Source organism: Rhamphochromis sp. 'chilingali' (assembly GCF_963969265.1).
Source record: "Rhamphochromis sp. 'chilingali' genome assembly, chromosome: 4".
Lineage (NCBI taxonomy): Eukaryota > Metazoa > Chordata > Actinopteri > Cichliformes > Cichlidae > Rhamphochromis > Rhamphochromis sp. 'chilingali'.
The window spans coordinates 12,508,375-12,528,627 of NC_137948.1; the positions used below are offsets into that span (position 1 = coordinate 12,508,375).

A 20,253-nucleotide genomic window follows, 5' to 3' on the forward strand; every position below is an offset into this window, starting at 1 on the left:
GTGTAGTGATGGATGCAGACCTAAACTTAGAGAAACACATTAAGACAATAACAAAGTCAGCTTACTATCACCTCAAGAATATTTCAAGGATAAAAGATCTGATGTCTCAACAGGACCTGGAAAAACTAGTCCATGCATTCATCTTTAGTAGGCTTGATTACTGTAACAGCATCTTTACAGGTCTACCTAAAAAATCAGTCAGACAACTACAGCTCATTCAGAACTCTGCTGCTCGAGTCCTCACTAAGACCAAAAAAGTGGACCACATCAGTCCAGCTCTGAGGTCCTTACACTGGCTGCCTGTCCGTCAGAGGATAGACTTTAAAGTTCTGATGCTGGCCTATAAAGCTCTGAATGGTTTAGGACCAAAATACATCAATGACCTCCTGACCCAGTATGAACCATCCAGATCCCTCAGGTCATCTGGATCCGGTCTTTTATCAGTTCCCAGAGTCAGAACCAGACACGGAGAAGCTGCATTCAGCTTTTATGCTCCTTATATCTGGAACAAACTCCCAGAAAGCCTCAGATCAGCTGAAACACTCAGTTTATTTAAATCCAGGTTGAAGACTCACCTGTTCTCAGCTGCATTTGAATAAAGCACCAAATCCACACTTTAAGCTTAAATTTCAAAACTTACATTAACTACTGATTTTATCTACTGTTCTGATTTTATCTGTTTTGATTTTATATACTGTTGTTTGTTTGTTTGTTAATTAGTTAGTTAGTTTATTTGCTTGTTTTAATCAATTTTAAATCATGCTTTTTATTTGTTCTTGTTTCTAATGTCTCTGTAAAGCACTTTGAATCACCTTGTTGTTGAATTGTGCTATACAAATAAACTTGCCTTGCCTTGCCTTGCCTTGCCTTTTGAACATTTTGGCCAAGATTATAATTAGACTGGCACTTGTTATATAAAGTCACAGGTTTGCCGTATAAGGTTGGTGGTGGGGTTAACAGGGTAACCTGGGATCTGCCCCTGATGTTAACTGAAGCGAATAAACAAAGCACACTGTTGGCAAAATGTGAAATCCTAAACGCGGGATAATATATCTCTCACTCAGCAATAACAAAAAAAAGAGAGATGGTTTTGTTAGTGACAAGGCAGCTTTAGATTTTTTAAGTCATCAGACAACAGCTGCCACTCACTCAAAGGATGGGATGTTGAGCCAGCAAAGGAATTTAAATGGTGACTGCTGCTACATGTCCAGCGGTGCCTCAAGTGGGTTGCACAAGGAAAATAACTGCATAACAGTATTAATTTTAAAAAGTCAAATCTGTTTAAGTACAAGTATATTCTAAACATTCAATGAATTATTAAATGATTATATTTATCAGTTTTTCAATATAATTTAATCATTTTCATCCAATTAAAATGAACATTGATACATTATTTGTAATTCCAAAGCCAGTGTGAGACATTGACCATCTGCCTAATCAGTAACTCTTCCACCTGTTGCCTTCATCAGTAAGAAAGCTGTAGTACTGATGTAATACTCTGGTTCAGATGAATTTAACAGTCTTCACAGCCTGCAACATAATGCATCCTGATGCAAAATATGGTAAAAAGAACAAAGCTTCTAGGAAACTAAAATCTTTGGCTTTTGAAGGGATTATGGTTGCAGAGCTGAAACTTAAAGAAAGTGCAGATCATAAGCTTGTGTTGATTTAGAAAAACTTGTACTGTTGGAGGAGGCAGGTGGTTCAGTGTGCAGTGCTATGTGGAGGAACACCTGTTAAATATTGTCTAATCAGCCTCCCCTATTTATGTAGTAGCAGAGTGGGAGCAGAGAGGAGAAGTGGTGAGTGAGGCTGGTGAGAGGACAGTGCGCAGAGCACTGTGAAAAATGCATAAAAGCACATTGCGCACTGCACAACCGTGTCTGCATCTGATGTTGACTCCCATGGCGGTTCTCACCAACTCGTTTCCGCATTACCAGGCAAAAGATAATAACTGCTAGTTAGGACCCTGAACCCAATTACCCTCAATTAGACTAAATCAGTTGTGGCTTTAAAAGTGCTTAAAAAAACCTAGATTGCATTAGGTAGTAACTAAGTTACTAGTTAGCAAAACCTGTTACACCTGACCAAATCACCAGCTTGAATAAAGTAATTCTTTTGACTTTTCTTTGACTTTTGAAGATTTTTCAGATTTCTTAGCATTTTGTCAAAATCTGCGTGAGTCTTTACTTCAGTTATGTTTGAATATACAAGTAATAATTATGGATACAAATACCGAGAGGTTTTTCCTGTCAGGGTTTTTCTTGGAGTGTGTTTATTTACATGGCACCAGTTGGCCTGGCAGGCAGTCAGACAGACCTTTACCCCTGCTGGCTTGCTGCTGGATGCCCACACTAAGACTCTGTGGAACCAAATTTCACCAAAGTGACCTATGATCCTACCCGAAGGTCAGGCGTGTAGCATGCTTCAGATGGATGAATGCTGTTTTAATAGATTGCTGTGATCAGCACAACTTTTCAGTCTTTAGCTTAACCTGAATTGCTGACAAATCAGGAGCGGTCTCTTGTAGTAATTTGAAAGATTCAGGTATTCATTTTTGCTAAATATTCAGCATTATTTTGCGTTTCCTTTCCCAGAGATCGCTTATAAATACAACATGGGGAACATTTTTCATGACTTTAATGTTATGGCCTGATCTATGCCTTTTCAGTTGTGGCTAGCTGCTTGTGCCTGCTATGAGGTTGACAGACTCCTGAAGGTCAAATTCTCATGATTCATTAAGTGTATGAAGAAATTTTGCATTTTGCTGATTAATATTCAGAATTACTACCGTTACTAATGATGCTCGTTCAGTTTATTAGTAAAGATGATGAAAGGTGTTATTCATATTTCTGGTGGTACGTGTGCGTATCCAAATCAATTTTCACTTGGACAGAATTTGGAAAAGTACACTTAGCACATAGGTGCAAGTTAAGTGCAGTTTTAGTCAGTTTGTATTTACTTTGTATTTGCTTGTACAATTACAATAAGCGGCACCATTTAATTAAGTCAAGGCTTGACACTTACTCACTGCCAGGCACTTTAGGGGCTCCTCAGGTCTATAAAATGTTCACAAACACTCTCTGGATCACAGCTGTTTAAAGCTTCTCAGGTTTAGACCTCAGACCCCATGCAGCTTCCACCAATGGTGTTAGTGTCATTCAGGTCTATAAAACATTAAGCTGTTTATAAACTTGCCTCTGCTTTTGGCTATTTAAAAGACATCTTTTTATGTCCCGTACATACCAGTAACACTGAGAGATAGTGATCGTGCTGTTGTGTGTCACAGTATAAATTTAGTTCAACAATAAAATAATGCAAGCGCCGTCCTGCCACGAACAAAGGAATTTACAAGCTGTTGTCAGTGATCGTTGCAGGCTCATTCCTTTTTTAAGCTCGTTTTATGAGGTCATATGTTCTTTGGGTCTCCGGCCAAATGTTGATGACTGATTATAACTTCTAGCCACAAGGGCACCAGCATCTAAACTGTGAGTTCATCCCTTTTTGAAGTCTTTTTAGATGAAAGTGCCTGTAGTCTCTTAACATTTTTGTGTGCATGTGTTTATGAATGACCTGGATTTGTAAGCTGAGCAGCTTCAGTGCTTAAAAAACTCTCCTGCTATACCTTTATGACCTTTAATTAGGCAGCAACTGTTCTTCACTTGGGAAAAATACAAAGCCTTCCGTGGCTGTGTGAGTTGGGGGGAAAAATTGGGGGGAAAACGTTAATCCGTTGAATCCCAGATAGTCACAAATAATTTAAAAAGATATCTTAAACAGCTTCAGTCCAAACCACGATTAGCACTAATGCCCTCTGTGTTTGTGTTTGCTATTTGTGCTAGCTGGGGTGCACACAGTCAAAGAGATCTGCTGAAATAGATACGTTCTTCTCATGCAACGGCTGTAAGCACATTGGACCTTCAGTGTGCATGTGTGTGTGCCACATGTGGCAGCGAATGAATTTGTGAGCGCTTACTTGTTGCATACTATAGCCGGCTCACATCTGAGTGCAGAGGTCTCGCTGTAATGAGGTCAAAGGTAGAGCAACAGAATGAATTTAATTAAGAGTCTAAGTCTACTTAATGGCTTCACACATGTCGTCTTAAATCCTCTGCAAAATAAGCATTCCCGTCTTTACGGGAATGCTCGGCTCCACAGAGACATTCTCAGCTGCACTGGGAGAATTTTCTGAAAACTGATCGCTTGGAAAGGGAGTTGCTTCTTACTTAGCACAGTATTACTTGGGTATTTCCCAAATGGTATGGATGCATATGGTTGTCTTTGTTTCACTACATTATTGTGTCACAAAACTTAATGGTGATATTGATACGGAGAAGTTGTGGTGCCATTACATTTTCCATCCAGGGAGATTTCTACAAAGGCTAAACCACATGCCTGTTCCATTTATCCCTGTAAAACTAGAGACGCTCTTAGTTTTCTCATGACTGCATGCATGATTAAATATACTGCTCTGGTTTCAAATCTGCACGTAGAAGTTTGGGGACACATGCTGAAAGGTTAACCTCAGAGTTGTCCCTCATGTCTTAAACTCTGGTGCCTCAAGTGTGTTGAGGCACCCAGTCATTTCTTTACATTTTGCTAGGAAAATGAGAAATAGGTGCAGTGATTTATTGAAATGTATAGATATACACTATAAAAAAAAAGTTTGCACAATTCTCACAAGCTTGAAAGTCAGTGTTTGGCCACTTTTATTCTTCAACACAGTCTGAACTCTCTTAGGCAAGAGTTCTTACTTCAGAAACAGTTCTCCAGGTTTCTTGAAGCTCTTCTTTGGATGTTGGCTGTCTTTTGTTTTTTCCGTTTTCTGTCAAAATGATCCAACACTGCTTCATTGACTAATCCATGACTGATAGTGTTCCACTGAGTGTTATTACTTCATGGACAGTGTTTTTGTGGACAAAGTCATATACTGAAAAATATCATTGCTGGTCAGATTACACGGTGGATTTAACTCTGACAGTACTTTTCCGTGTTCCTAATTCCATCAATTTTGACAAGATCCCCAAAGCCAGCGACTGAAATACGGCCCCAAACCATGACAGTGCCTCAGTCATCTTTCACAGATGGCTGTAGATACTCATCATTGTACCTCTCTGGTTTCATCACTCCATAAGACGTGCTGCCACTGATTTTCAGTTCGGTTCATGTGTTATTTTGCGTAGCTGGATATATTGTGACTATATATAATAGCTCTTTGTAAATCACATTGGTGTAGCATTGAGGATTATTTTGTAGATTCAACTAAAGAAACTGAAACAAATTGTATGTCTTTGTGACAGGCTGCTAGTAACAAAGCTAAATTGTCTGCTGTGTGTAGATAGACACTGGTTGATCCCTTGAGTTAGGTGCTTTTTTATGTTTGAATGACTGACAGGTCAGTAGGTCAAAGTGGTGTAACAGATATAAACACTTTAGTCTGAAAATGATCAGGTACAAGGACCGGACTGAAAATGATTGAAGACGGAAAAAGATTGTAATTATCTGAATATACAAAAACTGGGAACATGTAAAAAACATTTAATAAGTAACAAATGTGTCCAGAGACAGTTTGGCTTCCTTAACCGCTCTGACTGGTTGGTCATATATCGCTGTCCATTTGCCATTTTTACCCTGTAAGTGCTGTGACGTTGTGACTTGGACAGCACTTTGTCACTGATTAGGTCTTTGCGAGGCCTCTTGTTGTCACTCATTATCATCAAAAACCACTTTTCATCACTCGGCTTTCCAACCACAGCTGGCTACATTGAATATGACAGATCACTTTTCACTGTCGTCTCAGTTCACATGACGGTGCTAAAGTTAGCTCCTGTATTGGTGAATTGTGGGAAATGTGGTTTTATGCCACACATTTAGATGGATATATTCTGATTCCTTTCACCTCACATAGTCATTAAAACCAGAGTGCATTTTTGTATAAACAGTACACAGAGACTCAGATGGATAAAAGTGAAGTACTTTCACATGTAGGCGAAAAGTGATAAGCTATCAGCCGTATGTAGGTATTAGTTTTATAAACAGCATTCCCTAAACTGCTCCAGCTGCAGTTTAGTGGCTCTTTGGGTGTAAGTTAAAGTGCCCAACTTAATGTTTTAATGTGACTACATGTAAAACAAAGTCATAGCAATTAGCCTTTATTTTTTCTGTATTTCTAATATTGTTGTTCTGTTGTGTATAATTCTCTTGAGATAAAATTGCCTTGATGTATCACAACTGGAATAAATAAGAGAAAAAAGGAACAAAAATATGTTCATTAATCATTTTGTAATGAAAATAAAACTGGCTGTCAAGTCTTTGTTATTGTTTTGTTTTGTTTTTTGAAAGATTCAATACAGAATCAATACAGTTTAAATGTATTTCACCTCTCTTAACTGCCACGCTTATCATTGAGCCATCCAGGCACACACCATTATAGAAACCACTTCATGCTACAGTGGTATCTGCTTTCTCACAGCGCCAAAAATAAGTGTGGGGGATTGTTATGTAGAGTTGTCACATGCATATATACACTCACGCTTGCTTGCACACACGCAACGCATAGCGATAGTTTCCTGGCGGTTGTCGGCAAGGTGTGTCAGATATTTTCCAATTTTGCCATTCATCATTCAAGCAGTCAGTGCGAAGATGGAGAGAATGTGGCATCTCGTGGATGATTAGGAATTGCCTCCTGCTTTTCTGTGACTTGAATTTGATTGCTTGACTGTTTCTGTGCACTACAATTATTTACCATAAACGGCTGATCAGTCAGGAGCAGCTTCCTTGAACAACCACGAGTGTAGCGGGTCTGTTTACATTTTAGAGTAACAGCTTAGCCGCAAGCTCCAGCTCCTTATTTTTTTCCTCCAGTCTTCATTGTGTACAAGTAGATTTATTAGGGCAAATCCAGATGAGCTATGAAACTCTAATCCACTTGTAAAAGCATATTGTGAAAGTTTTTCAATTATTTTATAAATTTAGGTTTCAAGACTTTGCTGAAAATCTTTGTTTCGTGATCAATCAGATAAAATAGCAGCTATATCTAGATGATATGTTTGTCTATGGGGAGACATGGTTTAGGTTTCTTTAAACAAACATCATCTCTCAGATTCTCTGACTCGTTTCTTGGAAACTTTTTTCTAGGTTTGTCTTCATAACTTAAATCCCCCTGCAAAATTACACTTTCCTTTGCAATCTAAATAAATACCCAAAAATCCAACCGTGCAGCACGTACAAGACCCGGAGGATTGATGTGTTGTCACTCTGTATGAGCCTTTTCTTAATGGTGATTTATTATCAAGCACACCCTACTTTTTGGCTGACAGATGTGAAACCTCAGCCTGTCTGACCATTGCAAAATGTTAATAATCTGACACTGTGTTCCAGGCCTAGAGACTGGATCTCTCCAATGATTCAGCAGCTAAATTGATCCCGACACCTACTGAGTGACTGATGGCATTCCCAGAACCGCAGTGCATGCCTTCATCAGCCAGACTATGCAAGCGTGCGTGTGTCTGTGTTTCTGTGTCAGTGTAGAGGTGATAATCAGCGGTGGCTGGAGAGACCTTCTCGTCCCTGTTGTTGTACTGCATGGAGCTGTCCTGGGCAGGGACTCCCTTTTAGTCTATTTAACTCACACCCCCCTTATGCGGTCCCCTGAGCCCACCTCTTCTGTTATTCCCTCTTTAACTTCACTCAGTCATCCTCCTGTTTCTCTTTGAACAGGCGCTACACTGATTTCCCCATCTCTTGCCCCTGGAGAGAATACAGGAAGTGAAGGGAAGTCTTGGAAGTGTATGTAGCATAGTTTATAGGGAAAGACAGTTGGATAGCCAAGGGTAAAGGGGGCTTTGCTGCCTTTGCTGCTGTCGATCAGGAGTAGCTGAGCAGCAGAGACCCCGCTGAAGTGCTCAGCCCCCAGTCTCTTCCTGCCTGTTGGTATTTCTGTGGCCGTTCAGTGAAGAGAAAGAAAAAAAAAGACAAAGAAAAGCAGGCTGGAGAAAGTTGCCCTATCAAGATCTGGTGTCTTTGGTCTGAGGTGGTTACTTCTGAGGGGGGTGACTGGAAGGGTGTAAAGGCTGGGGGTGGTGCTAGGGAGTTTGTTTTGCCATGCAGAACGTTTGGGATCGGACAAGCAGCGTTGACAGTGACAAAACAGGTCATATAATAATGCTGGGAAAAGGACAAAGCAGTGGATACCCCCCTGAGACAACAAGCAACACCTTACAGAGGTAAGCGCAAAATCTGTAAACCGCAGAATCAGGATACAGTACAAACACATGCCAGGTGCTCACGTGGCTCTATGAAAAAAAGTCCACAGCACGTTTTTGCAGTGGTATCATGAATATCCTGAAAAAAAAGTTGTGATGTTGGAAAAATGTCTGCATCTGTCCTGTAAGGTCTTCTTGCATGAAATTGAATTTGATAACCTTAAATACGGCTATTTATAATGTGTCTTAGTGAATATTACTACAGTACTGAGGATTTTATACTCACCATATATATAAAAAAAAAACCAATATGCAACAATATAACAAAGTGCTTATTAAAATTTATTTAAAAAATATCTGCACTTTAAAGAGGCTCTAAGGTTCTTTTTTTGGAAAAAGCAATATAAAATTAAATAAAAGGGAAATTGTACAGTCAGCAGGTTTATCTGAATATACTGAGCTAACACATTTTCCCCTTTAAACATATCCAGGATTCATATTAAAAAGCAGAAATGCTGACTGAAAATAAACTATCGGCCTTGCTGTGATTTTTTTTTCCGCTGCTCATTCAAATCTGTGGTTGTCTTGTTCAAAATATTAGATGTGTTGAAAACAATCCCACTGTTTTTAACGTCACACGTTTGCTGCTGCTTCTTAAATTGGAATAAATTATATTTTGTAAACTACTTAACCTTTTAAAACCAAAACAATTAATTTAGGAAAATTTGCTGTTTTCAACATGTACTTTGTACCTAAGATCACTAAATTCAGTTGATAAACATATCCATTAAATTTAGAAAATTAGATGTAATTTGTAAGCCAAACAATGTGAAGTCACTGAAAGGTCTTATATTAAATTTGTCAGCAACACAGTATCACTGAGCTCAAGCTCTGCAACCCTACAATAAAACTGTAAAACGTATGTGATCATTTCTGTAACAAATCTTGATTATATTGATTATATTTTGTATTTATTGATGATTTTTCTTTGAATTACTGTACAGTGTGTGAGGAGACAACTGAGCAATTTGTCTTTAAATATTAATATGAATTGGTGGAAACGTTTATTGGGCAGAGAGTTTCTACTGAATGAATACATGAAAATTGTTGTGTGTGATAGTATCAGTAGCTACATTTTATTTGGTTAATTGCAAATCAGCAAAGTAAAAGAGTTCGATAGCACTTTAATGGACTTCCATTCTGCTGTTTATTTAAGATCGTCATTCAGTTAAGGATTTGTCGCCCTGCTTGCTGCCATCATCAAAACAAACAAAAACCCAACATGTAGTCAGACTGTGCAGCCTTAGAACGACTTTTTCTCGAGACTTATTAGTTACCTAAAAAGTATTGTTGGATAACCTGGAGAATCAAGAGCTGAGATAAATTATTAAAGGAAAAGTGTTTAAGGGAAATAAAGTCTAAATATTCCAAAACCAGAAACAAGCAACGGTAGGATTGTACAAATGTTCAAATTTAATAGATCATTATGCGCTTTCTTAAACATCGACCCGAGTGTTTTCAGTTACACTGTGACACGCTGAGGTCTTCTTGTCTTAAGTGCTATAAACATTTTCTTAATTCTCAAATATTCAGCCCAGGCATGGATATCATTCATTTAAACATGTCAGAAAAAATCTTTCAGATGTAATAATCTGAATTTTGTTAGTTATGAGGAATTTGTACATTTGTACATAAGGCAAACTTTTAGCTCAGATATTTTTTCAGACTAAAATAAAATACACGATTTTTTACTTTTAGCTCTGGAAATGTCTGAACATGTAAAATAATAATAATTTTTTATTTTTTTTTAATGGAGCAAATAGATTTTCCAGCGCTTAGTGAGTCTATGTGCAGGGTTTTCTCACTTGCAGTGACTGTTACGCATTCGAACTGCTGTGCAAACCTCTGCCAAACAAGAAAAGTTAGGGCTCAACAAAAACAAAAAAAATTCTGCCAGACTTTCTATGTTTCTGCATCACACGAATAAAGCTGTACAAAAAATAAACATGAAAAAAGCAACAATAGGAATGTACAATTATGTACTAAGATCATTATAATGCAGCAAATAAATATGTGCAGTAAGAAAAAGTATCTGCTCTTTGGGTAGTAGACTGTAACAAGATTGGTGAGACTTTTTGTTGTTGTTGTTGTTAAAAGCTGTCACCCCTTTAAGAAAAGAGCCATTTTAGCTGCTTTCTTAAACACCTACCAGGGTCTTTTCAGTTGTAATGTGACAGATTATCCCAGATATAAGACAGATATAAGGAATTAGTTCCATCAGGAAGCTTTTTCTTTTTCATATCACCACAGGCTACAATAAAATAAATGGATTTTCCAGAGCCTAACATGTCCACGTATGCAGTTTTCTGACTTGCCGTGAATGTATACGGACCACTGTGCAAACATCTGCACAATTAATAAGGAAACTGTAAAGTTGTAACATGTCGTTACAAAAACATTCAGCCAGAATTTAGGACAGGACCGAAGGATCCGGGTGACCAGACTGCATGTTTGTGGTGGTTTAGTGGTGAGTAGCCTGTGACGGATTGTCCTGTAACAGATCAGTTGAGCATGCTTGACATGCTTTGTCACACCATCTATGCATTAGCATTCATACCTTCCCTTATTTTGCCATTTCACTTTCCTCATCTTATGACTCTTTCCCACCTGCCACGGCTCTATATCACTGTGACAGCGCGTCACAGAGGGGAAAGTTCAGTGTCTGAGCGAATTTTACCTTGTACCACAGACCGTGCGGCTCCGCATCGGAAGTTGATATGTGAAAATGCAGCAGGAAAGGTAAAAGCCGGTGTTCTTCTATCGATGTGCTGATACTTTTCTTCAGTGCTGTGAAAGCCACATTTCAGAACAAAACAGAACAAAACTCAAAGGCATTACATGTTGTAATACGTTACGGTCTAAAACTCAGCTTTGTAAAGAACAACTTTGTCTTTAATGAAGTAGTGACTATATTGCATTTGATTTTTGGGTTAGTTGTAAAAGCATTTGCGTTTGGGAGTATCCATGGATTTATAAATAAAGCTATAATCATGTACTTATATTTATATAATATTTATTTGTTTGTTCACTGTAAATCAAAACAGCAATGATATAGTTTATTTTATGCTCCTCTTCTATTTAACGTTACATCGGTACATAGTTAAGCTCATCAGGACAGAGAATGTTCTGCATTGATAAACATGTACAATTATAATATTTATGTGTTTTGTTTTATTCGTCGACTGATCTGTGATCTTTTTTTGCCTGTCTAAATGTCTGTGTTCTCAAAACTTTTAATGTAATAAATAGCTTTCAGTGGAGGCAGTGTAAGTGTAAGAGGGGAGCCAATTGAGTTGAAGGACCATTTTGCCATGTGTAACCACGCTCGAGCCTTAGGGAAAGTATATAGCCACAGCTGTCGAAAGCAAAATATTGAAAATAACTATGTTGTGGTTCAGGGAAACAGAAGCATCCTCCAAAAATCCTCTGGAGATCTAGTTTTTGAAAATGAAGTTTCACAGATATTTACTCTTTCGGGCTGTCCCCCTCTGGTGACGTGTTGTTAACATCCTTTTTCTGTTGTTTAAATCTCATAGATTTTAAGCCATTAAACACAGATGTCTGAAAATTGACAACAATAGAAAACTATTGATGTGTTTTATCAAAGCAAATTCACATCCTTTAGTTTGCTGCCAAGTGTGTCATGTTTAAAAGCGCTCTTTGCACCGAGTCGTTAACTTGAAGTTTCAATCATCCCTGCAATCCCCTGCAAGGTCATTAACGGGAGCTAATTTAGACTTTCGCACACTTTAAATGGATCTGGCCAAATGGCCGTCTGGACAGAGAAGTGTTGAGTGATTGGTGTGGTCGCTTTGCAGATCTGTGATTGTGCGGGATCCCTTTGAAACCCGTGATGTTGGTTGGCACAAGGCTGAGCAAATAAAAAATACAGAGTAGTTAATTTTTTTTTTATGTTTTAAAATAACATTTGATACTAAAATACAGTCATCACTGTCCCCTCCAATAGATCTTGTCTCTCCTTAAGAAGACAGAAAAGTTGACAAAACAGATTAATTACGCTCGTCCTTCATTTTTTACCAGGAAGATTTGTCCTTTCTGTTGCTTACAGAAAATCTTAATTTCTAGTGTCACCTATTTGTGTCACGGGACCATCTACCTCCCCCACCAACACCTCAAGCATGTGTTCACTGCCTTGTTGACACGTGGCAGCAACTGTGGCTAATCCTGATGTTAAATGGTTGACAGTTGCACCGGAGAAAGTCTTCGTAGGTACAACGGCCGCGCTGGTGTCCACTTTCAGCCAAGTGTAGGTGCATCCTGTAATTGGATCATTAAATTAGGCTGAGGATGTTACCACAAAATGCACCATTAATATCAGCCCACGGCACAACAAAGAAGTTTCATTCTCTATAACTTTAACATAGCCTTTGTGACTTGTACATAAAGATCAGTGTCTCTAATGCAGAGTAATAAAGCATAACAGTAAAAACAAACACGTAACAGTTTATTTGGCTGGGCTTTACCTAATTTAAATGATTTTTAAGCTTGAGTACACCTTTTCTAAAGCTCTGCAATATTTCACTTAATTCGGCACACATTCTCTTACAGCACAAGCCATTGCCAAAACTATTAAATGCATATTCTTCAAGCTAACAGTCTGTGAAAAGGCCTTAGAAAAACATTGTTACAAGCAGGATTTGTGACATGCCACAATGGTGAAAGAAAGTTTAGGTGGTGGCAGACTCCAGCAGTATGCTGTAGCTTTAATGGCTGAACCAAACAGTAGATCCAAAGGCTAAATAAAAGACTCACAGAGCAAAAATCCAAAAATTCAGACAAGGAAGATTTACAGGAAATTTCGAAACAAGTCACAAGAAAATACTGGAAATTGCTGAGATAGTCTGACAGGAAACAGATGGCAGCATGGCTGTATAAAGAGTAATTAAGTCAAGGGAAACAGGTGTTGGGGGCAAACAGAAACCAAAGGAACACGTACAATAAACTGGTAGAAAGTTTCAAAATAAAACAGGAAATGATCATACGGAGTCTGTGCTGGTTGTGACAGTAAATTCATGTCTGTGGTTCTTCTCCTGCAGCACATGGGGTTATGTCCTGGTGGGAAAGGGTTTATAGGCGTTGAGTTGGTAGACTTAGCAAGGCTAACTATTTGGAACAATGGGAGTGGTCAGAGTTAAAGGGGTTTAAATGTCTTTACAAATGGTATCCACATTAAAAGACAGCAATGATAAAAGAGCATTGTCAAATATCTGCATCTGTATATATTTACCAATGAGATTTGCACGCAACTTAGACGGGCTTGAGAGGGATACACCACTTAATCCCGAAATCATCACAGTTTCAGTTTGGTTCTGGTGTCTCTATAAATGAAGCGGTAATATGACGCCGATGCTGTGATGGTCTTCTTAGCTGATGCAGAAAAAAATCACAGACGCAGCTCGAACAATATTAATAAAATGAGAGGCGGTAATTGTTTGTGACGTTTGATTGCAGTTGCTTGGATTCATCAGTAACACAGTATCAGCTGCACATTACTGAGAATCACACAGACTTTTGCTCTTTCAATGGATGGACTGTAATTCTAGCACCATGAGCACAAAACTGAGAAAGATTAGCAGGATTGCTCAGAGAGACAGTCATACTGTTAGGATGGTTACAGTTTGTTCAGCGTAGAGCTTAAAGTATCCAGTAGCTGTTTGAGATTTTTACTTTTTTTTTTTTAATTTGTGACTATTTCTTCTTGAAAATTATTTAGTTACAGTTACATAGCATAGCATGAACCTTTTGAGCAGTTGATCCTAGCTCTAATTACAAGAGGCAATCAGTTGTCTTTGGGATCAGCTCTTCATCACTACCTTTCCAGCTCTTAATGCTTAAATATATGAGCTGGCAGAGTTTAAAGGTCTCGATGTGAACACAATCTAAATTTAAAGGGTTGTTCATTTGAAACGGATGAAGTGTACTTCCCAGCGGGGGCTGCAACATTCTTTTTTTCGGATAAATTCTTCAACGTGTTTGTAAGATTTGCTCCGTGCATGTGAACAGTGACTGTTCACTATCCTAATATAAATAAGCCTTTGTCCATTTCCAAAAAACAAAAATGGGAAGATTATGTGAAAAGTTTAGTAAGGACACATTCTCGTCATGATCCACTGGCAGCTCATCAAACACTAAACTGGGCACTTTTTATTTAACGCTGACTATATGGCTTGTTTTCCATCTTTATGAGTCCTTGCATAATCACTGTTATTAAATAAACTATGCATTTTTTTATCAAACCATCTGCTGCTGGACTAGACATTCCTCCTTGTTATAACAAATTATGTTGGGACAACAGCTCTGCTGCTCTTCTGCAGATGTGGGGGTTGCATCATCAAAGTATTGAATACATTTTTTGTATCTTATGTCCGTGACAGTAATCAAATAACTTTAGTTTTTCATAATTTTGTATTTTGTTGTTCAGGTAGCGCGTAGGTAGTGTGCTGCATGTAAGCTTGGGTACGTGGGCACTTTGCTTGAATTGAACATAATTAAACCCCACATTGGATTCAATGAGTCATAAATGAGTCAGATACTGTTTTAAGGTTTTGTCAATACTGCTGCTGCTGTGCTATTTTCTTCTGACAAGGCTAACGCGAGTAGGAGGCCTCTGCTGCTTGTTGTCAATCAGTCGTTTAGTGGTATTTGTTCAAGATATAGTAAAGTGAGGGAAGAGGGAGGATTAAAGGCTAATGCCACAAGCATAGTTCATTTTTTGACGCTCTATGTAGTGTATAAAAACTCGACTGACAAATTTGCTGCTATCCAAAACCAGCAGTCAGAAAGTTTAATACCGAATGTGAAAGTTTTTCACAAAGTTAGACGATTTTACTATTAATGCTGAGCACAATATTGATTTGTTTTCAACTTTTCTCACATGTAGGGCCTTGACGGATAAAGAAGTCCCTGTCAAGTTAGCAGAGAGCTTTTCTGTTTGCAGAGGCATGCATGATTGGTGCTTACAGTAACCTGTTTTGCAGGTGGCAAAATTAATATTTTGGCTTTAGTAGTTAAAATGAACATTTACAGGATTTGTCAGCCAGTTATAGCACTGTTCAGAAAAGCCTTCACTGCAAAATATTCGAAATGTCTAAAATCTTGGGAATTAAAATGAATAAGTTTGTCTTTCTCAGCCTTTAAAGCTGTAGTTTAACCTGGGAGTAAACTATTTTTCGAACCAGGAAAGGTCTGAATAGACTGGCTCTTCTGATTGTCCTAATTAATATAAATAAATGTCACCCTGCAGTGCAGCTACTGTATGTCAGACTTCAGTGCAAGGTCACACATTGCACACACACAGTTAGAGGAAGCAGCTCAGTTCTGAATTGGGAGAATGTACTGAATGCATGTTGCCCTACAGGTTTAACAGAAGGAGAGTACGGGTGTTTAAGTGACACATAAACCCACACAGTATCACACAGCCACTCTGCTTTGCTCTGTTAGGCCGGCATCAACAGCTGAGGCCAGTGGAGATTGTAGCACGTGTGCTCACCCCAAAGGCATCTTCCTTTCATCCACATAGTGAGCAGGCCAGAATCCAGGAAATCAAATTCTCTGTATACTTGTCATGCACAGGCAATACCTGCAGATAAGAACTTTATTTGTTGATTTATCTTTGTTCTATATGAGGACAGTTTTTTTTAAACGTTATGTCACATGTGCACACCAAGATTATGTCACTATGTCGTCCGTGGGTTTGCCAAGACAATCTAATCCTTTGTGAAGTGTACTTTAAAGACATACATACATTTAATCTCCATTTCATATATTTTAAAGACATTTTATATCATATTTTGCTTGTTACAATCCCAGATATATCAATTTGTTTAGGTGTTGTTTATCTGTTTCGTTGTGTCTACGCACTTGGTGTGTGGGTGTATTTTTGTTATTTTATGTGTTAGCGTGCTTTTGCTTATGCTGTGTGACTATGTACTACTGTAGCTCATTATATACTTGTCATTATAGAGCAAAGTAATCTGGCACAACATATTACCAGCAATGGATTTGTTATTGCATGGTGCTAATGTCTGCTAATGCAGTCTCTTTGTATCGTGAAAAAGAGCACCGCTGAAAGATAAATAGGCGGCATTGGGCGTAGACTGTTCTGTTATGTTAAGGATTTAGCCTAACCTTGTGCTTACGATTTAAAATTAGTTGGTTATGTAAATTAAAAGAGCTAGTCTATTACTGGTTGTTGAATTTGGACTTGAATTCTGTCAGTATCTGGGTAGGGATAAGCAAGTGGCCCCCGTCCCATTACCCGGGGTTTGGCTATGTATAGGTCCTTAATAGCAGAAATACCACACTCAGCTTCTCTGCGTTAAAAGAAGGGCTGCTCAGTAGGGAACACCATGGCAAGCAGAAGGAAGGCAAAAGGTGATAAATACCTTTGTATAATTATTTATAATCACCATATAAATGAACTGCGTGTGAAATTGGATTCATTCATCTTGACCGTCACAGGCAGTGGAGCGGTGCCTGATTGTTTTTGCTGGCTTTTTTTTCCATCCAGGGACATGTTTACATGTCTGGCTGACCACAGAAAGTCCCCACAGAAAGTCAGGTGGTCTAGGCTTAAGTGGTTTTTAATGGTTAATATGATCCAAAGCGTACTAATAACTTTGTCAGGTTTTGGTTATGTATATAGTGAAGATGCTCTGTGTTTATAAGGTTATATGTCTCCCTAATTTCTAAACCAGTGATAGATATTTGGAAATAAATCTATTCAGTACTGATTTTAATGATTAATAGACAAAAACACTCAGTTGGTCTGCAGATATAGCAATATAACTGCTTTTTGAAGAAAGCCATCTGTTTGTGATTAGCTGGTATTCATGCTGGAGGTTTCTTCCTGCTAAAGGGGAGTTTTTCCTTCCCACTGTCGCCAAAGTGCTTGCTCACAGGGGGTCATATGATTGTTGGGTTTTACTCTGTATGTATTATTGAAGGGTCTACCTTACAATATAAAGCACCTTGAGGCGACTGTTTTTGTTATTTGGCGCTGTATACATAAAATTGAATTGAATTGAATTGAAGTTTAAAAACTGTAAAAGCTGATATGTTATCAAACCTCATTTGACCAAATTCAGGATTTTATATCAAAATTTAGCTTTTTCTTTTGTAACTAGTAGTTTGAACTAGTTCATGACCAACGTACTTTGGAAGCTACAGCTCAAAGTCTTTTCAGCATTTCTGACTATCACCATGTTTCCTTGAACTGTTGACATATTTTCTAATAGTGAAAAGCATTCAAACTAATGGAAGTCTGGAAACTATAACTCAGTTCAATTCAGTTTTATTTATATAGTGAAAAATCAGAAGTCACAAGGTCCTTTTTGCTGTAAGGTACAAAAAGGAGTGCAGTATTTCATTCATAGAGACATGTTTGGACATTAGACCTGTTTACCTGTCTTTATGTTTATATATCTGCCCTTGTTTGCTGAATTTCACACAGAAGTTTTGGTGTAGGCAATTTGTGGCTCTTTGTATTGCCTTTACATCTCCAACTGAACATTTTAGTGTATTCAGATAAAGTTCTCTGAACATTTTTGATTATTAATGTCACTACTAATCTAGTTCCGTTCTCAAAAGTCCAGAAAATACAAAACAAACTTGTACAAAAAAACTTTCTCATTACAATTCACTCTATCTTTGTATTTTACCATGTGTTTTACCAAATGACAGGACTTTCATCTGTAAGGCAGCTCAACACTGTTCACACTCTTTTGACTATATGTGGAAATGAGTGACAGCCTGAAGAAGCTTGATGATTTGTGGTGGAATTAAGATAGAGTTGGACATTTAATAGGGTTGGCTCATGTTGCTTTTTGACCCATTTCTATTTGTTTCACCCTCACGAGGGGCGCGAGAAAGTTGGGCTGAGGGAGTAGATGACAGAAGCTGTTCTCAGTGTGGCATGTTCAGACCCTGGGATATGTGGAGGACACCAGGTGGGCAATATATAAATTATCAGACATGCCAGGAGAGAGGACTCTTATAGTTAGAGCTAATATACAACTTTACAACTCAGCAATTGTAATTGTAGATACAGTCTGCACAAATGTTAATGGGGAAATGCCTGATATCCACTCTGGAGTTTGGCATAGCAGGTGAACAGAACAGCTGATAGAGTATATATGTTGAGAACAGGTTGCTGTGTCAAGAAAAATGATGAATGCTCTTGTGTGGAAATGGAGGCAAATGAAAGATATCTTACAATAAATACAGGACTTTGCTTATAACCCGTTTGGGAGAATAATGAAGTTTAGTGGAGTAGTTGTAAAATGGAGCCCTGATGATGATATAAGGATTAAATAAATTTAACTCATTTGGACAAAAGCCATATTCAAATTTAAATAATTAAACAGTGTTTGATAAACTCTCCATCACAGAATAGCTTACTGTTTGAGTTTGTGTGTGGCTGAACTGCAGCCAACAAACAGGCCTCCAATGTTTCTGTGAGAGAGTGAGTAAGCACACGTTATCTGTTTATTATTATCTGTTTAGTAACATCATTACATAAATATTGTGTAGTACTATTAGATTATCTATAATATTGTCACAATTTAATTTAATGGGTAGATCTTTTATTTCATTATGACATAATGTTCAGTAAACATTCAATTCTTTTCTGTTAAAGATGTCTATGAATGATTTAATAAAAACATAACTAACTAAAGAAAAGTGTCCCTAATCCTATAGTTGTAATCAGATCACTTTTAACACATAAACCTTTACATTAAACCCAACATCACAGCTAGTTTGGAGTAGTTCTGGAGTACTTAGTATTACATATACTCAGTACTTATATGTATAAATATTAAGCAGTGGAGTTCTACAAAAAAAGTATTTTTTTGACTTTATAAGAGGCCAGTAAAGACTATAAAGTTTCTGTGACCACTTTTAATATTTAAGCTCCTCACAACTTTATTAATTATTGTCTTTCATCTTAAAATTAAAGGCTACACATGTTTAATGGGTTAACTTGACAACATCAGCACTCTAATTTATCCTTTTTTCAATTATTTTTTATTTTCCTGGAGATTAAAGTCACTTTTTGCCTCCCTTAACTTTAAATAGTGAAATTTCAACAATAAATCAAGATGCCTGAGCTACATTTACGCATTAAAATAACCCCACTTAAGTCACTTGGTAATTTGTCTACATATTGGAATGGGAGTGTTTCCCATGAGACCACATTACTACTAGTGAGAACCACTTTATCTGCCATCTAGCCCCCTTTGTGTTATCTTTCATGTAAGCATCAGAAGCATGGCACTTTGCCAGACTCTCAGCACCAGACCAGTAAATAAATATTACTTAAACATTTTATACAATTTAAAAACTCAAAGAAGAAGTATATGTATACTATTATCCTAAATATAAAACCATCCAAGCTTTTGGACAAAATTGAAAAAATCTGAAAAATTGTTTCTACACTCTGTAAAATAACATCGGAAATAACATTATGTATGCTACCAAGAAATGCTGAAGTCTTTCAGGCCCTTACACCAAGCTTTGAAAAGTTTTTGTCTTGAAGTGAAGTGGAAATGATGGCACTGCTGAGGGGACAGTACAAGTAATGATGTGTTCACACCAAATGTGAAGAGAAGTTTTGCCTTAGTTTATTCCCATGAGTACAGCTGCATGACTTGAAGTTTTTGAAACAAGAAATAATCACCCCTAAAAGCCAACGAGGAGTACCACTGAAAGCTAGAACCAAGTGGGACGATCGTGGCTCAAGAGTCGACAGTTTGTCTTGTAATTGGAAGGTTGCCGGTTCGAGCCCCGGCTTGGTCAGTCTCGGTTGTTGTGTCCTTGGGCAAGACACTTCACCCGTTACCTACTGGTGGTGGTCAGAGGGCCCGGTAGCGCCAGCGTCCGGCAGCCTCTCCTCTGTCAGTGCCCCTCAGGGCAGCTGTGGCTACAATGTAGCTTGCCATCACCAGTGTGTGAATGGGTGGATGACTGA

At 38.0% G+C, this 20,253-nt stretch overlaps 1 protein-coding gene across 1 annotated transcript in view; it reads left to right on the plus strand.

Moving 5' to 3' along the window:
• The first annotated feature begins 7,703 nt into the window (after nt 1-7,703).
• Nucleotides 7,704-20,253, plus strand: part of rbm20 (RNA binding motif protein 20) — a 45,789-nt gene continuing 33,239 nt past the window's right edge. Inside the window, exon 1 of the mRNA XM_080879997.1 lies at nt 7,704-8,225. Coding sequence (XP_080736123.1) covers nt 8,104-8,225 — 122 coding nt within the window. The 5' untranslated portion in view covers nt 7,704-8,103. The remainder of the gene's footprint in view (nt 8,226-20,253) is intronic.